The 19,907-nt window shown below is 40.2% G+C and overlaps 1 protein-coding gene across 2 annotated transcripts in view; it reads left to right on the top strand.

Annotated features, from left to right (window-relative positions):
* Positions 1 to 4,721: 4,721 nt before the first annotated feature.
* Positions 4,722 to 19,907, top strand: part of pkp4 (plakophilin 4) — a 73,112-nt gene continuing 57,926 nt past the window's right edge. For both annotated transcript variants that reach the window (XM_010781501.1, XM_010781500.1), the window contains exons 1-2: positions 4,722 to 4,890; positions 19,642 to 19,775. In XM_010781501.1, the coding sequence (XP_010779803.1) occupies positions 19,647 to 19,775 (129 nt within the window). In that variant the 5' untranslated portion in view covers positions 4,722 to 4,890; positions 19,642 to 19,646. The remainder of the gene's footprint in view (positions 4,891 to 19,641; positions 19,776 to 19,907) is intronic.

Raw genomic sequence — 19,907 nt, 5'->3', positions numbered from 1 at the left:
CTGGAGTGCAGCTGCTGCTCTGAGGTGACAGGTAGGAGAACCGTTAGTCGGTTGGTTAGTTAGTTAGTTATTCAATTAGTCAAGTCAGTTAGTTAGTTAGTTAGTTAGTTAGTTAATTAGTTAGTTAGTTAGTTATTCAGTATGTCCAGTGGCGTTTCTACATGTACAAAAGTGGTGGGGCACAGAAAACTTAGATGTCTATATATAAGCTTCTGCAGTGAGGTTCATGGCTGGTGAGGCACTGGCACTGACTCTTCAGGTTTACAAATATTATATTTTGACCTAAATCAAAATATAATATTATTTTCAANTCCATGACACAGGACCGCAGGATCATCCATGATTCCGGATCCCGGCGTATATAGACACCAAAAAGAAAGAAATTTGGGGAAGCTGGGATGTTCCGATTAACCCAGCTTCCCCAAATTTCTTTCTTTTTGGTGTCTATATACGCCGGGATCCGGAATCATGGATGATCCTGCGGTCCTGTGTCATGGATTGCGAGTCCTGGATCTTGAGCCGTGGCTGTGGTCCTGGATCATAAGTCCTGGATGGATATACTCGTGGATTCATCTTCCTATTATACACACATGCATTTCCAAACATTTGGACTACCTATGTTGCAAATGTATTATCTTTTCAATTTACACACGGCATCTATTGCACGTCTGTCCGTCCTGGGAGAGGGATCCCTCCTCTGTTGCTCTCCCTGAGGTTTCTCCCATTTTTCCCTTTAAACTGTGGGTTTTCTCTGGAAGTTTTTCCTTGTACGATGTGAGGGTCTAAGGACAGAGGGTGTCGTATTGTCATACTGATATTCTGTACAAACTGTGAAGTCCACTGAGACAAATGTAACATTTGTGATATTGGGCTATATAAATAAACATTGATTGATTGATTGATTGACATAACATTGGTCATTTGTGTGTCCTTTTAGCAGGAATAAGTTCTCTTCCTTTACACACATCAGGAATAGGTCTACACAGGCATTGCTTCAGCCCTTATTTGTGATATTGTGTCTTTGAAAGGCTCATAAACGGAGTTAATTCAACTGAAACGGTATCACTGTTAAAGCATGAAGGCAAAAATAAACAGCAAAATAATTATGTGGAAACCTGCATGACACGCATGAGACACGTTTTTAGGAATAGGAGGTGGGGGGGGGTGTAAAAGTCTTAATCTACTCTTCATTTATTTTCTCTTTTCATTATGAAAGGACAAGGCCCTTCTTCACAGCGCTTTCCACGCAGCAATTCATTGTCTTCTATCAGCAGTTTTTATACACAGGCCACTGGCTCAGATAATTGTTCAAAGGAATATCTCAAATAACCAATCCATGGGAACAATGCATTTCATATTAATAGGAAATGAAAAGGAGTTAATGTGTTTATCGTTGTCTTTAATGCGTGTCAAACTTTAGGGTCAGGTTTGTCTACAGATCCTTACCCTCAGGCTGTCAAAAACATTTGAGAGTTATTCCAATCTACAGTGCTCGATCTGAAACAAGGGCTGTCTTTAAAGAAAGAGGCCAAATTGGGGTCATCCCTTGCCTCCTCCAGGCTAGGTGATTTAAATGCGCATTGGTTGTCTAAAAAACTCAGCTGGACTACAAAGAATGAGCCTGGAGCTAAATTTACATCAGCTGAATTCTACTCTCACTGTTACAATAACCTAATCCACCAATATAAACACTGTGAACGATCGAGGGCCCAGTACGGTTCCCCTTTCAACCATTTTAGTGGACAAATACTTTTTAAATTATTTGTATCAAACTGAGTCAAAGGAAAAAGTGTGCTTCTATTACTTGTAAACGTATATTTGCCACTCCACATTGTCTTTGCAAATGTTTGGGCATGACACCCTTTCTCATTGTTTTTGTTATCTCTAAAACAGCCTGTGCAGATTTGATCTGTTTTTGATACCTTTCAGATATCTCTTGTGAATGAATCCCAACCAAGATATAGATAAACAACATTATGTGGTACTTTCCAGATCCATGACATAACTCTTTAAAGCTCCCAAATCAAAAATATGGAGTTCAAATCAAAAATACATGATTATAGCCACAAAGGATGATGCTCCGCCAGAGTACCACAAAAACAAAATCTGTCGATTATAGAGATATTGAGTGAATTCAAGCCTCTCCCCAACATTTTGGCTTGTCAGAGTGAAGCACGGGTGTTAATAAAAACATTAATGAGCCCTTGTTCTCTTTTTTTTTTTGTATCGGTCAATAGTAGGTGAATTCTTGGATTGTAGCAGAAGGTAGTGTAATGCAACGCACAAGAACACATTTTTGTTTCATAGTGGATATTTTCAGGACGCTATTTTGTGCAAACATTTCTTCAGTATTCCAAAACTCAAATAAAACAGCAGTGTGTAAATGGAGTGCGCTATATGGTAAAGAGAGGCAATTTTGCTCATAGCACAGGACCCTAAAACTGTAGCAGCCTAATGGAATTCATTCATAATTAATTTCATTATTTACACATGTGCTTATTGTGACAAGTCCAAATGTATTCAACGATAAAGGCACATTGTATGTTGACAACATTTAAATTAAAGATATTATTTCTATGTTTTTGTAAATAACTCAAAAACCAGAGCTGCTGAGAAAAAAATATATGATCAATCGGCAAAAAGAGGGTGTTTGAGTATCTAACAATGCTGCTAGTCCTTTCACAATAATGATCCCCTTGAGGCGACTCATTTATTTACCCTCAATCACATCACCAACACGATATGCTCAGAACGCCTTCCTTTCAGCAGGGCGACCCGATGTGAACATAGCCGTCTTATCTAGGTTATGCAGCGTGCTGGGTTGGAAGGAGACACGGGCAACCATAATGATACTTAAAGGCTCCTGCCACAGTTTAACAATGAAAACACTCCAGGTCCAACAGCCTTATCTCAATTGCCCAAAGCCTTAACTTTTTGCTGTACTCAGGGTTGGAAGACTATGAACTTCAATCCATTTGGTAGAAACCCTGGGTATCCAAATTAATAGTCATGAGATCTGTAATGCTACTGTGTATGGTTGTGATATTACTGTTCTGTTTGATGTGGTTGGACAAACTATAAAGTGTATGCAATGCCTGTTGTCATATGGTATGAAATCCCTTAACAGTATGTGTTAAAGAGAGAGGAAAGAAAGATAGACAAACACAAATAAATGGCACTATTTCCCACTATTGGAGACATGTTGTTTTATCACCTCACATTCAAATCTGTTTTTTGTCAGTTCAAGCTCTTCCTGTGGTGGATAATGAATAGGACTGTTTGCTATTATTGTGTTGTTGCCCATTCTTCTTCATTTGCTCTTGATTCAACATTTTATTAAATACAACAGGAATAGATTTTATAATAACAACGCTGTTTCAAGCAGAGGCAGGATATTGATAACAACCAAATGTTACCTTTAATCCAATTAGATCAGTCTCCAGGCGCTTGGCATCAACAATGGCTTGTAGTTTTTGGTATTCAGCCGGTTTGTACTTTGAGCTGCCAAGACCATTTTTCATCCGCAGTGTCAGTTTTTCTGCATGGATGAAAGCAAATTATATGGCTGAATTAGGATCATTGGAATTGTTGAAAATCTCATCACTTTTAATGTCTGAAGTAAAGTCATTATGCTGACTTCAGCAAAGAAATAAAAAGGAGGTGAAAACAGAGGAACATCAGCGTTAATGGATTGGAGAGCAATTTGAAAAATGACTGGGGAGGGGGGGGGTTAACAGCGGGGCAAACTAACTTTGTCAGACCATTTTTGAGCAGTTCATCTGTGAGTTAAAGAGGCAGGTGAATAAATATAAGCAATGCAAGGCATCAGAGACTTGACACCTGGGGAATTCAACACGGGGACATCCGGTCAAATCTGTTCAACAGATCAATGGGGCCACTGTGTCACAAGTCAGCAATATTTCAGGCCCAGTTTCTGCTGACTTACCCACATCTTCTGCGCTGTAGTTTGTAATGAATGTATTCCGATCCATTCCACTCATTTTTGCCTGCAAAATTAAGGAACAAATAACTGCTTTTATGTGAAAAATACAGAGCTTTTGCAATAAATAACATTTAAGCGGCAGAGGTACCTGGCTTTAGTCAGGTTATTAAGGTCTTCAAGACATTACTAAATCCAATCCAGTGAAACAATTCAACTCAATAAAATCAAGTGGTAGTACTAGTATGCCTTTAAAAATACTTCTTACTAAATTATTAAGAAAATAATTAATAATAATATGTTGCAGCCCTATAGTTCAAAAGTAATACTGGGGCACACAAATTAAACACCTTACAAACAGGCAGGTTAGCCTGAGAGGTGTCACGGTGGAGCAGTTGTTTACCTATCCTGTCAGCTAGCTAATGCTAACAAAGTCTACAGTAAACGTAAAGTCAGATGAATTGAAATATTGAAAACATTAAACAAAGCGAAGTTTTACAGAGCCTCGCACTGCTTCTAAATTTAACTCACACGACAAGAGTCAACTCTTTACTATGCGAGTAAAATAAACATTTAACCCACTAAACCCTAGCTTACCTTCTGTATCCCTCTGTACAGTGACAAAAAAAATGTAACCAAGGAAACTATTATCTGTACTCCCATTGGTTAATTCAACACAGGGAACCTCCTATGGACCGCCCCCTGCTCCCATTACAACCAATCAGGAGTGTGCAGTGCTTTCCCACACTCCCACTGACGTCATGCACGCTCGCTTTGCCTGGGTTTGCTGGTGGAAGCGACCGAGGGTCTTCTTCTTCTTCACGACTATGGAGAAGCGTTTCACTCTTCCACATGCATGGGACTAAACGAGGGGACTTTACCGATGAAGTTACATTTTCCAATGTAGATCCTAGCCGCAGCTCAGCCAGCGGAACAACAGTCCTCCCAAGGTATTTATTATCTCTTTTTTCCGCTCATTCACTTACTGCAGAATAATTGGGGGGAAAACGTAGGGAAAAAATACACGCATCTGTGCGCAAGGCAGGAGGGTATGGACTGCTACGTGAACTCAGAAAGTCATGAATTCACTGTGTAAAGAAAGTGTTAGCTTTTTTGCGTACGTGTACGGCACAAGGTAAACTTATTTAGGCTTATAAACAGCGGGAGTGAATCTAATACTACCTTAATCTTGATCTTGTGACCGAGTCATCGCCAACAACGCACACCTTTGAAGGACCTCATGCTGTAACCTCAATGCCAACCCTTAGGAATTGCAAACTCACCAGGCGGACAGACAGCAACTGTTTTAGTTTTGCGTTACCACAAAAAGCTCACTTTTCTCTTAGCTCTTGAAAGGGTATCGCTTAGAGGTGAAGTAAAAGTCAGGTGAGCTTTGAGTGTGGGAATCTGAGGAATGCGAGGTCGGAGAGGGGCGGAGATCCCGGCTCTCTGCACCCACAAGATAAGCTTACCTTTACTCTCACGTTCACTCGCTACATTCAAACTACGCCATATTTAATTACCCTAATCTGCATTTTAACAGGGGCGTTCCTTTAAAAAAACACCGTCACTGTAGGTTTCATAGCTTTTGGAATTGTACTAGACTAACCGTAAGGACAAGATTGCCCTGGAAGATAATCACATAAATGGCCAAATTACCTTATTTAATGCATTGGAGTGTATCATCATTCTTTTCGCCTTTTCTGTTAATCACCTAACTCACTCAGCATGTATAACCTATGATGTGGCACATGTCCATTATCTTGTCCCACTTTGGTTTAAAAAGTAGGTCTGATTTAAAAGGCACACTAACTGTCTCACATACAACCATGCATAAGTCTTCAACGCATATGTTGCACCCAGTATTTGTTTATTTTAACTGTCACTATAATCTTGGTGTGAGAAATGTCATTGAAAAGGGGATTAGATCATTTACAATTTGGCACACTTTAATCACAGAGTGAAAACATGGGTTATTCATTGTGTTACGTATCCCCTATTATCACATCAGAGATGCTGGGAGCAGTGCTATATGCCATGCATGTGTGGAAAGGTTATCTGCGTGCATCACTGATGTGACTGAGTGAACATAGTGCAAGTTTTTTTCCCCAGCCAACAGTGGAAGTGCATATGGCAAATGAGATCATGAACTCTGTCTCTCACTCGCTCAATCTCACACAGACACCTCGTGATTCACATTACAGCACAAGATTTAGTCTGCTACACAGCTGACATCCATTCAGGGTGGTTTACTGTGGAATTGAAAGAACATTGGATAAAGAGTAAAATTCTCCTTCTGTTTTGTTTTTCATGCATTTTCTACATTCTAGTAGTGACATCTCGTTTTGCACAAGGAGAGAGGTTTTAGCACATTCAGCCAACCGGTCACTTTCATTTGTCGTGTTGCTCATAACTCTAGAACTCTATAATACTTGTTTGTGAAAGCTTATTGATTATGCAGAAAGAAAACACATTATCTGCTCAAACAACAACTTGGTGCTTCAGTAGACAAAAACACAAACAGTTGCTAAAGTCATTTTGAGTTTTGGTGTGATTGTTTGACCCAGTCTTCATGGTGAGTTCTTCTTAATGGGAACTGACAACTGTTGAATAGTTTAGCGCCTTTTGTTGGACCGCCACCCCCTGGTAGTTTTTTTCACTCTCTAATTCTGGCCTGACATCAAGGCTTAAACCCTCACCCCTATGTTACATGTCAGATTTGCTACAACCAAAGAAGTACACCCCCACTCTCTTAAGACAGGGAAAATATTTCCAGTCTTTGCCTTTTCTGGAAACAAAAATGGTTATTTGCCTTGTGCAAGTGCATGCATGCTACAATTGAAGAAAGGTGCTTTATCAATCTCTTCCCTTAGCCAGTCGGGAGAAGATGCCTTGTGCACAATTACAATGAAAATTCCCATTAAATGTAGCGATTTTAATGATATAACTGAATCCATAAAAAAAGCAGAATATATATATATATAGCCGTATGCGATGCTCAGACTGTGATGAATGACTGATCATGTTTATGTTTCATTTAAGGTTTGCTGGCTAATTAAAGGATTTGCATAACATTTCAATAGATTTCTGTTTAGAAATGTTTATTTTTGCCATTATGGTGTGGTTCCAGTGTGGGATGGTAATAATAGTTAATACTAGCAAGTTCTCATCAAATCCCACCCCACATACTGCAGCTTCTTTCCTACCAAATTTGCATGGTGTGGTCGGAGAGTTTTCTCCTGCCTCCTATGAGAACAAACCACATGTAGTAGAGTAGGGGAATTTCCATTGTGAACCCATAAAATCTATCTTTATTCTATCAATCGGGGGAACTAAAATAGCAAGCAGACCAATCATTATTATCATTATAAAACATGTTTTTAATATTTAACGGTCCCATGACATGGCCATTTCTACTGATCATCCACTGTTGAGGTCTACTAGAATAGATTTACATGGTTCAATGTTCCAAAATCACATTGGTTTCTCATACAGCATCTCTGTATAGTATGTGTATTAGGGCTGCACGATTTTAGGAAAAAAATCTAATTGCGATTTTTCTTACAAATATTGCGATTCGATTTGCGATATTTGTTTTTAAGCGACCCAACGGAAGTTTATTGTAAAATGCGGCCATATCTCCGGCTAGGAAGGTCGCATCAACATGCTCCCGTCTCTAGCACCCCCGCACCCCGAGCTACGAGTGAAAGAACTAAACTTACATGAAACTTCCGCTGTGTTGCTTTAAAGTCAAGCTTCAGTTTAAGATTCACCCTGTAATAGATGTAAAACATGTGATGGAGCATTACTAACCTGACTCAGATGGTTTGTTTCACCAAACCATCTAGGAAAGCTCCATTGGAAGCCATTTGGAAAAGGCAGGCACTTTCAAAAATACTTGGCAGGTGATTGGATCAAGCCTATCACCTTCTATCATGGGCCACTTCTTATTTGTTAACAATGGCTGGTACATATGGAGCACAGCACTTCTGATTGGTGTGGATGACTGATACACAAGAATAAAAAAGTTAAAAAAAAAAAAAGAATGTTAAAAAAAAATTGCAGGCTTTGCGATTTGATAATCGCATCATTTCAAATCGCGATTTCGATTTAAAATCGATTAATCGTTCAGCCCTAATGTGTATTCACTCTCTGTCCTAAACGGCTTGTTGGAGCTCCTGCCCCCCCCCTCCCTATGAGCCCACTGTGCTCTGATTGGTCAGCTCGCCCACTCTGTTCTGATGAGTCCACCACCGTTAGAGCGGAACATCAGTGATTATGTGTTACAATGGCGTTTGTTAGCAACCAGAAAATTACACCAGTAATGACAAACAGATGAGAATGCTGCGTGGGGTCTGGGTGCCGTGTCGGCGGGACGTTGCGGGGCTCGCTGCTCCGCCCTTTGAGGCTTGAGGAGCGGACAGTGTGAGCTGTATTACTGGTGTCATTTCCTGGTTGCTGCGTGGGGTCAGCAAGACACCGCAGAACTCAGCCTGAACTCAGCCTGAGCACACGCATACACTCACAGCCAGGCTGTTTGCAACACAGTTCGCCACAAACTCAAAGCCTGAGAAAAGATAAGGCTGAGTGAGTGAGTGTGTGTGTGTGAGGAGCTGCTTCACGGATTGGTCCATTTGGTCGTCGTAACGTCACTGTGACCAGGACGAAAAAAATGGAAAAAGAAAAATCTCCAATGAAGCGTTCTGGGGCATCATAGACAGGTCTTTTCTGTGTTAGAGTTTTACTCGCTACAGGGTGTACTTTGAGGGTTTGTGACTCTGCAGACCGTTTACATGCATAAAAAGCTACATAACACACAAGGGGAAGGGTAATAACCGGAAAAGCATGACATGGGACCTTTAAGATTAAACACAGTATTACTATGGAAGATTCCAAGCTTAATTGTTAATGTCTAAAAAGCTATTTGACTATCATATGTAAAAATAATTTAATTAAAAAAGTATATTTCCTGTATTCAGCGTTGGAATGGCTTGTGTGGATAAGCCTTGACATGTGCGGCTGCTGGCTGATTGTTGATCTAACTAGATATGTAGATAGATTCCTGAAAGAGCCCCAGATTTCATGCTTTGGTTAGAAACCCAGAAAGCTAAAGATAATACAGAACACAAAGCATGTCAGCGCTTTTAGAGATTAGGTGCACAATAGATTTTTGTCCTGTAAAATAGCCTTCCATACACCCGACATGCTGAGTCTGAAAGACTGCCCCTAGTCAGTGTCTGCTATGTGGAAATACCAGCGAAGGGACCCAGCTTTTCCACTGGGGTTCGCTCCACATGCGGCCTTCTACAAGAGTCTTACTGCAAACTCATTGCTTGAACAATCCCATCTATCTAAGACTATGTTGCAGCAGAATTACCTTAACAGGGCACACAATACCTTGTTGAATATTTCAAGGAGCTACTCACATTATCACCCCAGGCGAAAGCTCTCTCTTTACTGATGGTAGAAGGAGGAGTGGTGCAGGAGTTCATACTCAATGAGCAGCACCCCTAAAAACACTAATGTAGCTTTCATAACAACATGTAAAACATACAGCATTATTGTACAAAAGTCAGCCATCTTTCAAACTCAGCTTCTGTTTCAAAAAGAAACACTAGTCGATTTTGCTATGGCGGAAACTAGAGATTATTTGACATTATTGATTTTATGTATTGACTATTTTGGTTTATTTGATTATTTTTGTTCCCCAGCGTTGTTGCTGTACGTCAGGCTTGAATGATTAGTCAAACCCATTTTATGTCAATGCTTATTAGCTTTATTGATTTATTGTTTCTGCACACAAGCTACAAACATGATCTCGGCTGTGCGCTTTTTGTTTTAGACTTTTAAGAAACTGATATAGCTTGTTTGCGGGATCAGCTATCATCCCAGAGTGGTATGTGAGGTTACCCAGTGGCTGTATTTAGTCTGAAGGTGGAGGCATCTCCCCAATGTCAGGTTACATACATTCAAGTGATCATGAGGTCTACGCCTGTTCCCCCAGACTACAACTGAAAACTGAAACAATCTGTTATACCTGCTTCTATCAAACTCAGCCAAGTGGAAGAACATTCACTTTTAAGATGTTATGACATTTCAAAGTCTGCTTCAAAGTACGATCTTCTCCATAGAAGGGCAGTTGATGACATTGGAAATAAAGTGCAGTTCAAGTACATGACATTTCAAATGGCATTTTATATACTGAGCTTTGCATTTGATTGTGGAGGTATGAAGGAGATGTGGGCTGTGTCATTTTTCTTTCTTTTTCAGAGTAACGATGAAGTGATTACATCAAAGCTGGAAAAGCTGTAGCCTAAAGGCAATGGTGCTCAGATTGATACTTCAAGAAGCATGACGCTGCTCTCAGGTTTTCTTCACTTCTGAACAAAGCTTTGTTAGCAGGTCTACCCCGAGGAAGCAGAGAAATATCACTGCATAGTGCATAGCGCTTGTCTAATGAATGTCTAAAGTGTTGATGTTTGAAAAGAGCTTTGTAAATTACTGGGATAACCTTTAAGAAAATCGCTAGTGATGTTGACAATTCGCACATTGGCACTATATTCAGGAACATCTCTGTCTTGCACCTTTTTACACATGACATGGCAATGCCAGAATAGATGGGACATCGGACAGTCTAGCTAGCAGAAGGCGTTAATGCAACATTGCATACAACTGCCATATTACTAAACTGAATCGATCCCTGCTCCCATTCACACATGATTCTATACAGGAAATATTTCTGAACATTTCAGGATTAGACTGCATGTGTAAAAGGTGTTTAAAATACTTCAATGCTACCAGATTACAAACCCAGCCAACCAGTTAAAGGGCTCGTTCTCGTCTCATGAAGAACTGTTTTTCTGGCACTCTCCTTTTACATGCACCAGTAACCCTAAACAATGCCGGAGCCCACTTGGGATGGACATTCCCTCCCAGGTGCTCAAACATCATTCAAGTTTTCCAGCTGTAGCCGAAATACTCCTAGAAGTCCTGGGGGAAATTAAAAAAATACTCGTGTACTCGCATATTTTGTGGCTCCATGATGATGAACAGCATATTGTATGTCATACATTGAACATACGAAATTTGCAGAAATATCTCTGTGTGTGACAAATTCTAGACAACAGCACAACAAAAGCATGCGTACCTCTGCACTACTGCAAAGTCATACACGTCCTAGCTGAATCATTAAGGAGTACAACTATAAAGGGGAATTTATTTTCTGATTTGGGGCCGGTTGTGATTTATTTTTCCAATCAAATCCTCTTTGATAGATTATCCATATGGTGCCTTGCCATCTAACAGACACTCTACAATCCTTAAAGTCTGCAGTGACATTGCTGTTGGATATATTTACTTAAATGAGTATGTGTATGAGTCCCACAACATTTTGTTATGCATAAAAAAAAGAAAAAGTATATCCTATAATGTTTATTCACCTGACGGAGAAGTCATTGTTTTAAAAGGCCAGTAGGTGCTGGTTGGCTGACCTGACATTTACTTAAATAACCACATTTCTTTCTCTCTTTTTGCATTATGGTTCAATGCATGTCAATGTCCTCTGTCCTGGTGGTAAAGGTACCGGAATAGGAATTTATTTTATGCATTTCACTTATTGAGGTTCTTCAAGGTTAATTCACCCTCAACGTTTTATTCCTGAAGATATTCTCTTCCTTTACAATTTAAATGCAGATGGTTTTATTGTTAAAAGTGTTGCAGTAGATTACTCTCTTCTTTAACACAAACTACAGTCAAGAATTTTTTCAAGAGAGCGGAAAAATGTGGACAACTTTTTAGAGCCTGAAGCTGGTTAGAATGAAGGTCTAATGGTTTTGTGTCAATATAAAAAGGTATTTTTTTTTACATCAGCAGATGTAGAAACGCTACAGTGATTTATAGTACAAATTATTTGGGGGATAAAAACTCTTAATTGCCAAATTGTCAGGATTGGTTCACAAAGTTTATCTAAAATGTGTTATAACTTTTTAATAGGCTACAAAGTTATTCTTGTTCAAGTTGAAAAGTGTTATTTGCTGCTTTGGCTTTTTACACATACTGCAGATGTTTTGACAAACTGCCAGGGATGTTAGAAGTTGCTCATATATAAAAACTAAGTATTGAGACAGGGATGTTATAGAGACGAATATATGTATGACATTGGGATTTGTTTGAGCCATAATCTTCTCGGGCTGCTCAATTAATCTTATTTTAATCGCAATTACGATTTTGGCTCGCAACGATTATGAAAACAGCATAATCGAAATAAAACGATTATTTATTTTATTTCTATTTTTTAAATATTTTTTTTATCGTTTTTTTTGTTGAATTATACTTAAAGTTCAGGGTAATCAACTGTTAAAAACATACTGTTCACATTTTTTTAGATAGATAGAAGATGAGAAGATGCTGAGTGAGCCGTTATTCCCCATGCGAATGACACCTTACACTGCCAGAGCCCGGACTCATGCCAATAGCTGGACATTTATTATGCTAATACTCTTTTTCAACTTTTCCCGTTCGGAGGATCTCTGTACTTCTGTCATACATTAAATCTTAACATGATCATTTGATGACCATCTGATATACTCAGCAGTGGGAAAACGTTTGACACAGCAAATGAAGTGCGTATGGTTGATAAAACTGCAGCAATGATTAAACACATTTTTAACTGAACTGTTAAATGAGGTTAAGTATTAAACGTCCCAATCCATGATCACATCATTGTATTCTACTTCAATTAGCTTGGTGCATAAAGTCTACTGTTACACTTGTCTTGTGCCACATCTGCTACACAAAGAGTGAGTTATTACATTGTCCTCTCTAGAGATGTAGTATTATGCTGTAATTCCTTTTAGGGAAGCATTGCTGCAGCTTCAGACGTGTTTGTGTTTTAATTGTATGCAGAAGGCATTAGGGTTTTAACTGCATTCGTCTGACAACAGGATAAAGCATGTCTGTCAGAGCATAAACTCTGTTTCTATTTCATGGATTTACATGCAGTCACAATCATTTATGTCGTCTTCTGTCACAGCATATTGCTGCTGGTGACATGTTGGAAACAGCTGATGGGACTTCAGTCAAGCTTCTCTGCTCCCTATTAGTTGAGGTATTGTTGTGCGGAAATAATGTAGAGGGTGAATAATCATTGTAGGAAGTTATTCATGGAAAGTTGGTCCTCTGTTTTTACAGCTACACAATGCAAACATGGATTATTTGCTCTTCAGCCATCTTCCCTGTTTCTCTGTTGAGTAAACATATCTTGCAAGATAAAGTGCAGCTCAGGGAGTATTCATGCGGCGTGTGGCATTAGTTTGTGTGCTGTATAATAATGACTGTGTTTCCTGCCTTTACTCAGAGGCAGGCCCTGCCCTGTGGATACACATGCTCAGATAGGCATCCGTTCATTGCAACATTTGTGGGGGTTAGGTTCAAGGTGTGAGGTAGGCATGGGTGCAGCCTCTGAATGATTTTTTTTCATGTGTGCTTTGTAAAGATTAGAGAAGTTGGAGGACAAGATGCTGTCGGACTATTGTCTCAACTCTATTTAGCCTCAAACTTGTCACCGTGGTTAATCCTATGTCAACAGAAGAACAGGTATGTGTCTGTTTAAAGGAAGATACATCATTCTCTGTTGCCCGTTCAGGGTAATGATTGATATATGGATTGTGTGTGCATAAGAGACTGTTTACTCTGGAAAGAAAACATTCTTTTGCTGTTGGGTGTGTCGATATGAGCAAAAAAAAATTCAGTAGTTTAAAGGAGAAGAAAGTGAAACATCTGGGGATCTAATAATAACTTTTTGTGTTTTGCTGCTGGCAAGTCGATCATGGGATTGGAGAGAATTTGTCATCCTCCTCAAAATAATTTTCACACAAGGTCACAAGCCACTTAATAATAAGTCCTGCACTTTTGAGGTTAATCAGTGACATGCAGTATGTGCAGGACCAATGGTGTCATTGTGTTACCCAATTTTCTAAAATCAGCTCAGAGCAATGACTTTGTCAGGGCTTCAGTCAGCACTTCCCAACCACGTGTTTAGCCCAATAAAATGTGCAGGGATTCAGAGTTCCCGTTAGAATATGTTTTTGCCCGTCAAAATGTCCTAAAGTTTAAATCTTCCAAAAATTTGAAAAGTGCCGGTCAAAGGTCTTTTTTGTTATTTATTGAGCTTTAAAACAAATTGATATGATTTGATATTAAACAAACTAATTATAGTAGATTAACTACATTATTCAAAAGTGTACAGTAATTTACAATAACACGGGAATAATAAACGGAGCGCTCTCTCCTTCTCCTGACAGCCTGCCAGTATCATGCAGCTCGCGGACCCAGTAATGAGTGACCCGACAGTAAAACTAAACATACCTATAACTAGTTTAGATAGTTTGAGAGGTAATTAAAATAGCTACGTGTGATATTCTAACCTGAAGTGTGTGTTTTGCTCCGCTCACCGCTGCAGGTGATCATGCAGAGCTGCGTGTCGACTCGTCAGCAGCAGCTGATCTCTCTCTCTCCCGTCAGATTAGACTTTACTCGCGTTTATGTCCATATCGATCAGACCTAAACAATAAGCGTAGCTATGCAACCGGCCACAAAGTATAGCGCAGCATCATGCATTTGTTTACATGCCCACCGGAACCCCAAGGCATTACCAACAGATCAACGCACAATCAACCCATACAGGACATCTCTTTCTCCACATTAAGTGTTACGACCATTGTTACGACATTAGAATGGACTATTCTTGTCTGTCACATACTATTCTTGTCTGTCACATAAGTGGCGCAACTGATGCGGTATTGCGCTAAAGGGAAAGTAATTTGACCGGACATTTTGACCGGAGAGATTTAGATTTGCTGGTCTTCAGCATATTTTACCGGTCATAGTCCGGTAATGACCTGCTAACGGGAACTCTGCAGGGATTTCAGAAATTGTTTCAGAATGTTCTAATGCTGAAAACGTTATGCTGCTGTCCTGAATGTTTTTGGACCGTATACGAAAGGGTTAGGGTTAGAAGGTTCTACTTCTGTCTACATCCCGGGGATTTCTTGACGCTGACATATATTTGTGTTCATATTGAATTCTGATCAATTATACTGGACCACAAATGTTAGTTTAATTCAATGAAGTAAATGCAGTGTGAAAGACGCAATTAAGCATAGTGGGTCTTTGGGGATGTCGTTATAGCTGCTAAGAGATTAGAAATGGGACTGTATTTCTCCCCACAAAGCTTGTATTCTACAAAATGCTGCTCGGTCACTCTAGATAAGTGCCAAGGGATAACTTATGTGTCACAGGGGCCTGAGAACATGTGGGTTTTCATTAAAAATACTCCAGATGGATCAAATGGCTGAAAACCTGCACCACGCCTCATGATTGCTCGTCTTCGATATATGTGTACGTATATCACGCATGCACTTTGTTTGACCACCTTGCTTGTTACAGACATCCAGAGGGGTGCATACGCTGAAAGCTTACAAGTCTTGGGCTGTAACATATTTATAAGCTTCTATACAAAATGTTACTCTTATACATACTGTAGGGTTAGGGTTAGGAACTCAACTAAAAATATGGAACTCAAAACTAGTTTTAAGTAGACGGTAATACCCGTTTACTTCTTTTGGTCCTAAAAAGAGGTTGAGTAACCTTTTAACCAAATGCTTTAGCTCAGCAAGTTGGAACAATTATCATTTGCAGTGCTGCCTCTGCTGAAATAGAAATTTAGGCTAATTTGCAATAATTTCTCAGCTTATTTTCATTGATATGCGCTGAATGTCTGTGAAATTGTGTCATTCAGCCTCCTGAAGAAAGTTCTTCTTCTCTGCTGATTGACAAACGATCTTTTAAGTTGGACTTCTTGAAATAAAAGTGAGATATAAAGGAATGCATCAGTCAGGGATCTGTATGGATCCCAAATCAACTGCAGTGTGTAACACCACCAGCAAGCCTAAACTTGACAGTTTTAGTTTCTGAAAGTTGTTTTTAAATATTGCTGATAAAAGTCTATATTACTAAAGATAACTGATCAAATCAATTGGAGAGCAGTGCAGCAACATGAAAGGAAACATAGTAACTCATAGAGGTTTACCCTTCCAAATTCCAGAGTTGAAAATACGGCTAAAACCGAAACTTTAATAAATGGTAGGGTGTTTCACATACACACGGTAAAGGAAACTGTGTGCCTCCCTCTATAAAATCCCAACCTTTCATTACACCATCAATCCAAATAGACTCTTAGCAGAAAAGCACACTATTCTTCAGGGTTAAGAATAACAAATCACTCATACACTTAAATATGCAGTCTTGGCTTAAAATATGCCCTTGGAGAAAGGTGTGCGCATCGGTCCAGCTGAATGTAAACACAGGTCTTACAATAACCGTGTTACTATGGTGCATAAAGATTAACATATCCACTGTCTTTTTGCTTTAACGTGGTTTCTCCCAGTAACCTGGTTTCCTGTATGCATATAAAAGTAGCCTGTGTAACAGCTGATAATATATTTGCTGCTGCAGTGCTCCTAGGAGAAGGTGACACAAGGCACAGGTGGCTTTCAGAGGGATTAGAGAATGGATGAATTCATGTCTGTAGATGGAAGTGATGCAAGAAGGCAGTATTTGAATCTGGGACAGTAGATCTCACTAAAGCAACATTCCCCTTCAGAAACATGATTTTCCATTTCAGTTTGACACTTACTGGTCAGAATTTAAAACACATTGCACTACAGCTTCCATCTACCCTCTCTTCCTTTACTCATGATCTACATTTAATCTGGGAGAAGGCAAGTCACGGAAAGAAGGATTATGTAAGAAGCTCGGAGGAGTGGCCGGAGACTGAGGTCAGTAGATCAGATCATGTGATCTGACGAGTCGGGGTGGGGTCAGGCTAAGACGTGTGTTGGCAATGGCAGACTAAGCATTGAGGATAATAATACTCTAAAGGGGAGATTTAGCTTTGACTAGAAAGAGTGTCTACTCAAAGGAATTCAGATTTTTGCGTGTTGAATAGTTAGACCAATCCGTCACTGAAAGAGATTGTTCAAAATGATCAGGTTTGTTTTACTTTTGGCGACATTCAAAGCCATGCCGTGTTTATTTTCTGCTTACTGTGGGGAAATAACCGTAATGCTAATAATTAGACACTAGGTTACCTCATTGTTTAGACCAGAATGAGGTCATCTTTACTCTATGGGAACCACGCAGTGCGCTCCCTAGGCATTAACCTAATGACAGCCTTGAAAAGCTGCTCAGATTGGGCCTGTTACCTCCGTCCCAGTCTTGTGCATGTGCTTAAAACTTTATATGATACCAACGTTTTTAACCGGGAGGAAGTTCAGCGATGTTATTTTTCCCCTCGGCATTTGGAGGGAAACTTTAAGAGAAATGTTGAAGAACCAGTCAGCCGTGTGCCTATAAAGCCAGGGTAGTTTGGCAGCTACATCATTGCCTTCACTCCAATCTCATGGCTGCTGAGAACTCTAGGATAAACAGAGAGAAATCTTTGTGGACCAGATATAATGGGGAATTTCAAAGGTAGGCTCACATAGACATTGCAATTTATCTTTGCTAAATGTTTGTATTCTGTGGTTGCTGTGTTTTTTCTATTTCTTACAGCCTGCTTACAAAAGTAATTTTTTCGATGGACGGCTCATTTTGTATAATACTGAAGGGTTATGGAAAGGTCAAGCACGATAAGGCCCATTTAACACTTAATCGGTGGTGATTTACATGACAAAAACTGTCTTCCAAAGCTGCACACCTCTCTTTGTCCTTCTGTGAGTAGACAGAGAGAGGAGGCAGAAAGGATTTTGTCCACCCCGACCGGGTTGGGAACTTCTGTCAGCCTAAAATGTGCACTGAGCCAGTCCTTACTGTGTTGTTCTCTTAGTGTTTTTGTAAAAGTCAGGGAGGAGGAGTTCTGTCAAATCGAAACAGCTATTCCCGTTTCCTGTCGCCTGTTTTTCTGGGAATCTAGAGCCCTGTCCTTGATTCAAAGGCTGCAGTGGAAGTGGGAGGGACTCGGGCTGTGTGTTGCAACACTATGAATGAGCAAGATAGGAATTTGGGAGACTGACAGGGGAATACATGAAATATCCTGTGTGGACTAACATACTTAGGAGTAGTGAAAACCTTATCTGTCATTTAACACCAGGGCTGGCACATGACCCCGTTCAGCTCAGACACCTTGAAATGCTCACGCTGCCTTGGTGACAGACTCCCAGAATACTTCAGGGTCACATATCGCCAAAAAGTCTGTTGGACCTCCCACATACTTCCTACCCCCCCTCCAAAGTGTCATCGCTGGCCAAAACTTTTGTGTTCTCACTGTAAACAACCCTACCAGCTCACACAAACTGGCTGTCAGCCTAAGCTAAATGATTCCTTACTTATGTGAGTGTGTGTGTGTGCAGCAGCCTGATACAAGTAGGTGAGCGCTTTTACATGACATCAAATGACCCTGTAACCTTTTTTAAATGTCTGTCAGCACAAAATATACTTATTCAGTTAAGCTACCTTTATATTAAGTCTTGCCTTTACCCCGAGGCTGCCATTATGGAATAGGAGGACTGTAATAGACAGTTTCATGGAGGGAGCATTTTCCTGCAGCAGGGCTTTTTCTTAGATTTCCATAAGGGTTATTTCATGGTGGTTTTAGCCTATACACATCCTCTTCATATATCACTACACACTTATCACCTTGACTGCATTCTGTGTGGTTCAGTTAAGTACAGCATGGAGGTCAAGATATATGTGTAGGAATGTAGAGTTGGAATATGTCCTTATGTTTGTATCTTGACGATGACAGTGGCAGTGGATCTCTAAGGCAGTAAAAGTCATAGTAAAATCCCTGTTTCCCTGAAGCCACATACCTTCTTTGTTATTAGCCCCTATTGTTTTTGTCTGCTGCTGCAGCCCTGAGCGAAGAGTCCGCTTTCAGCTCGCTCTGTCTGGCTCAACAGGCTGCTTCTAGTAAATATGGATCCTCCTTGAGCAGCGTTCCCTTGAAACTGTCCCTGTCAACAGATATAATGAGACCATAACTATTTGTTCCACTTTCTCATTTAAATCCTGGGGGCCAGAGAGAGCCAGAGACACATGGACACCTTGTCCCATTCGCTGGGCTGCTTTTTTTTCCTTTAAATTTGTCTCATGGGTCTGCTCTTCCTATCATCCTCCCTACTGTATTTCTTACAACAAACACACATAGTATTCATCATCTGTGCAGTGTGCACACATAGGCTTTGTATTTTGAGGCAGCTTTTGCATTGCTTGGATTTGTATTGCATTGTTGTGTGTCTTCACCAGGATCGTCAGCCTTCGTTCTGTTTGTGTTGTGTTTTCTTATTTGACTGTATTACATACACAGATGATCATTTCACTTATGTGTTGTCTCAAGGCCATATGGCTCCGAGTTGCACTGCCACAGACGTGAAATATTGACAGTCTCTTTCTCTTTGAGCCATATGGCATGTGGGGGTGTGTGTTTGTGTATTGCTTGTGGTGTTGTGTGACCGTTGATAGTCACTTCACTACATCACTCGCCTGTATGAATCAGGGAGTGGTTGACTCAGATGTGTATTTGCGAGTGGAGTATGCTTGCACTCGTCTGTGCACAGTCTGGTATGTGCACAAGAGTGTGTTCTTTTTTTCTCTTTTTTCTGAAGCGTGCTTTTGGTGACCAGTGTGTGTGCTTGTCCAAACAGGAGGAATGCCAGCTCCTGAGCAGAGCCCAGTGACGGAGGAGGGGCTTCTGCTGACCATCCGCGACAGTTCAACTGGCCGCAACATGGAGCCTGACAACACCGCCAACAACATCCTGGCCTCCGTCAAAGAACAGGTAAAGTGTTTCTTCTATGTACCCCACTATGACCCTGTTCATTCATGTAACATCTCTCATACTGCAGTGATACATGTTTTACGAACTGTTTATGTACAGGGATATTTATAGAAGGCTAATTTGTCCGGTGAC

The sequence above is a fragment of the Notothenia coriiceps genome, unplaced genomic scaffold, assembly GCF_000735185.1.
Source record: "Notothenia coriiceps isolate Sejong01 unplaced genomic scaffold, NC01 NC01_scaffold00023276, whole genome shotgun sequence".
Taxonomy (NCBI): Eukaryota; Metazoa; Chordata; class Actinopteri; order Perciformes; family Nototheniidae; genus Notothenia; species Notothenia coriiceps.
The sequence above is the reverse complement of the archived record's forward strand: the minus strand, read 5'-3'. Positions and strand labels throughout refer to the sequence as shown.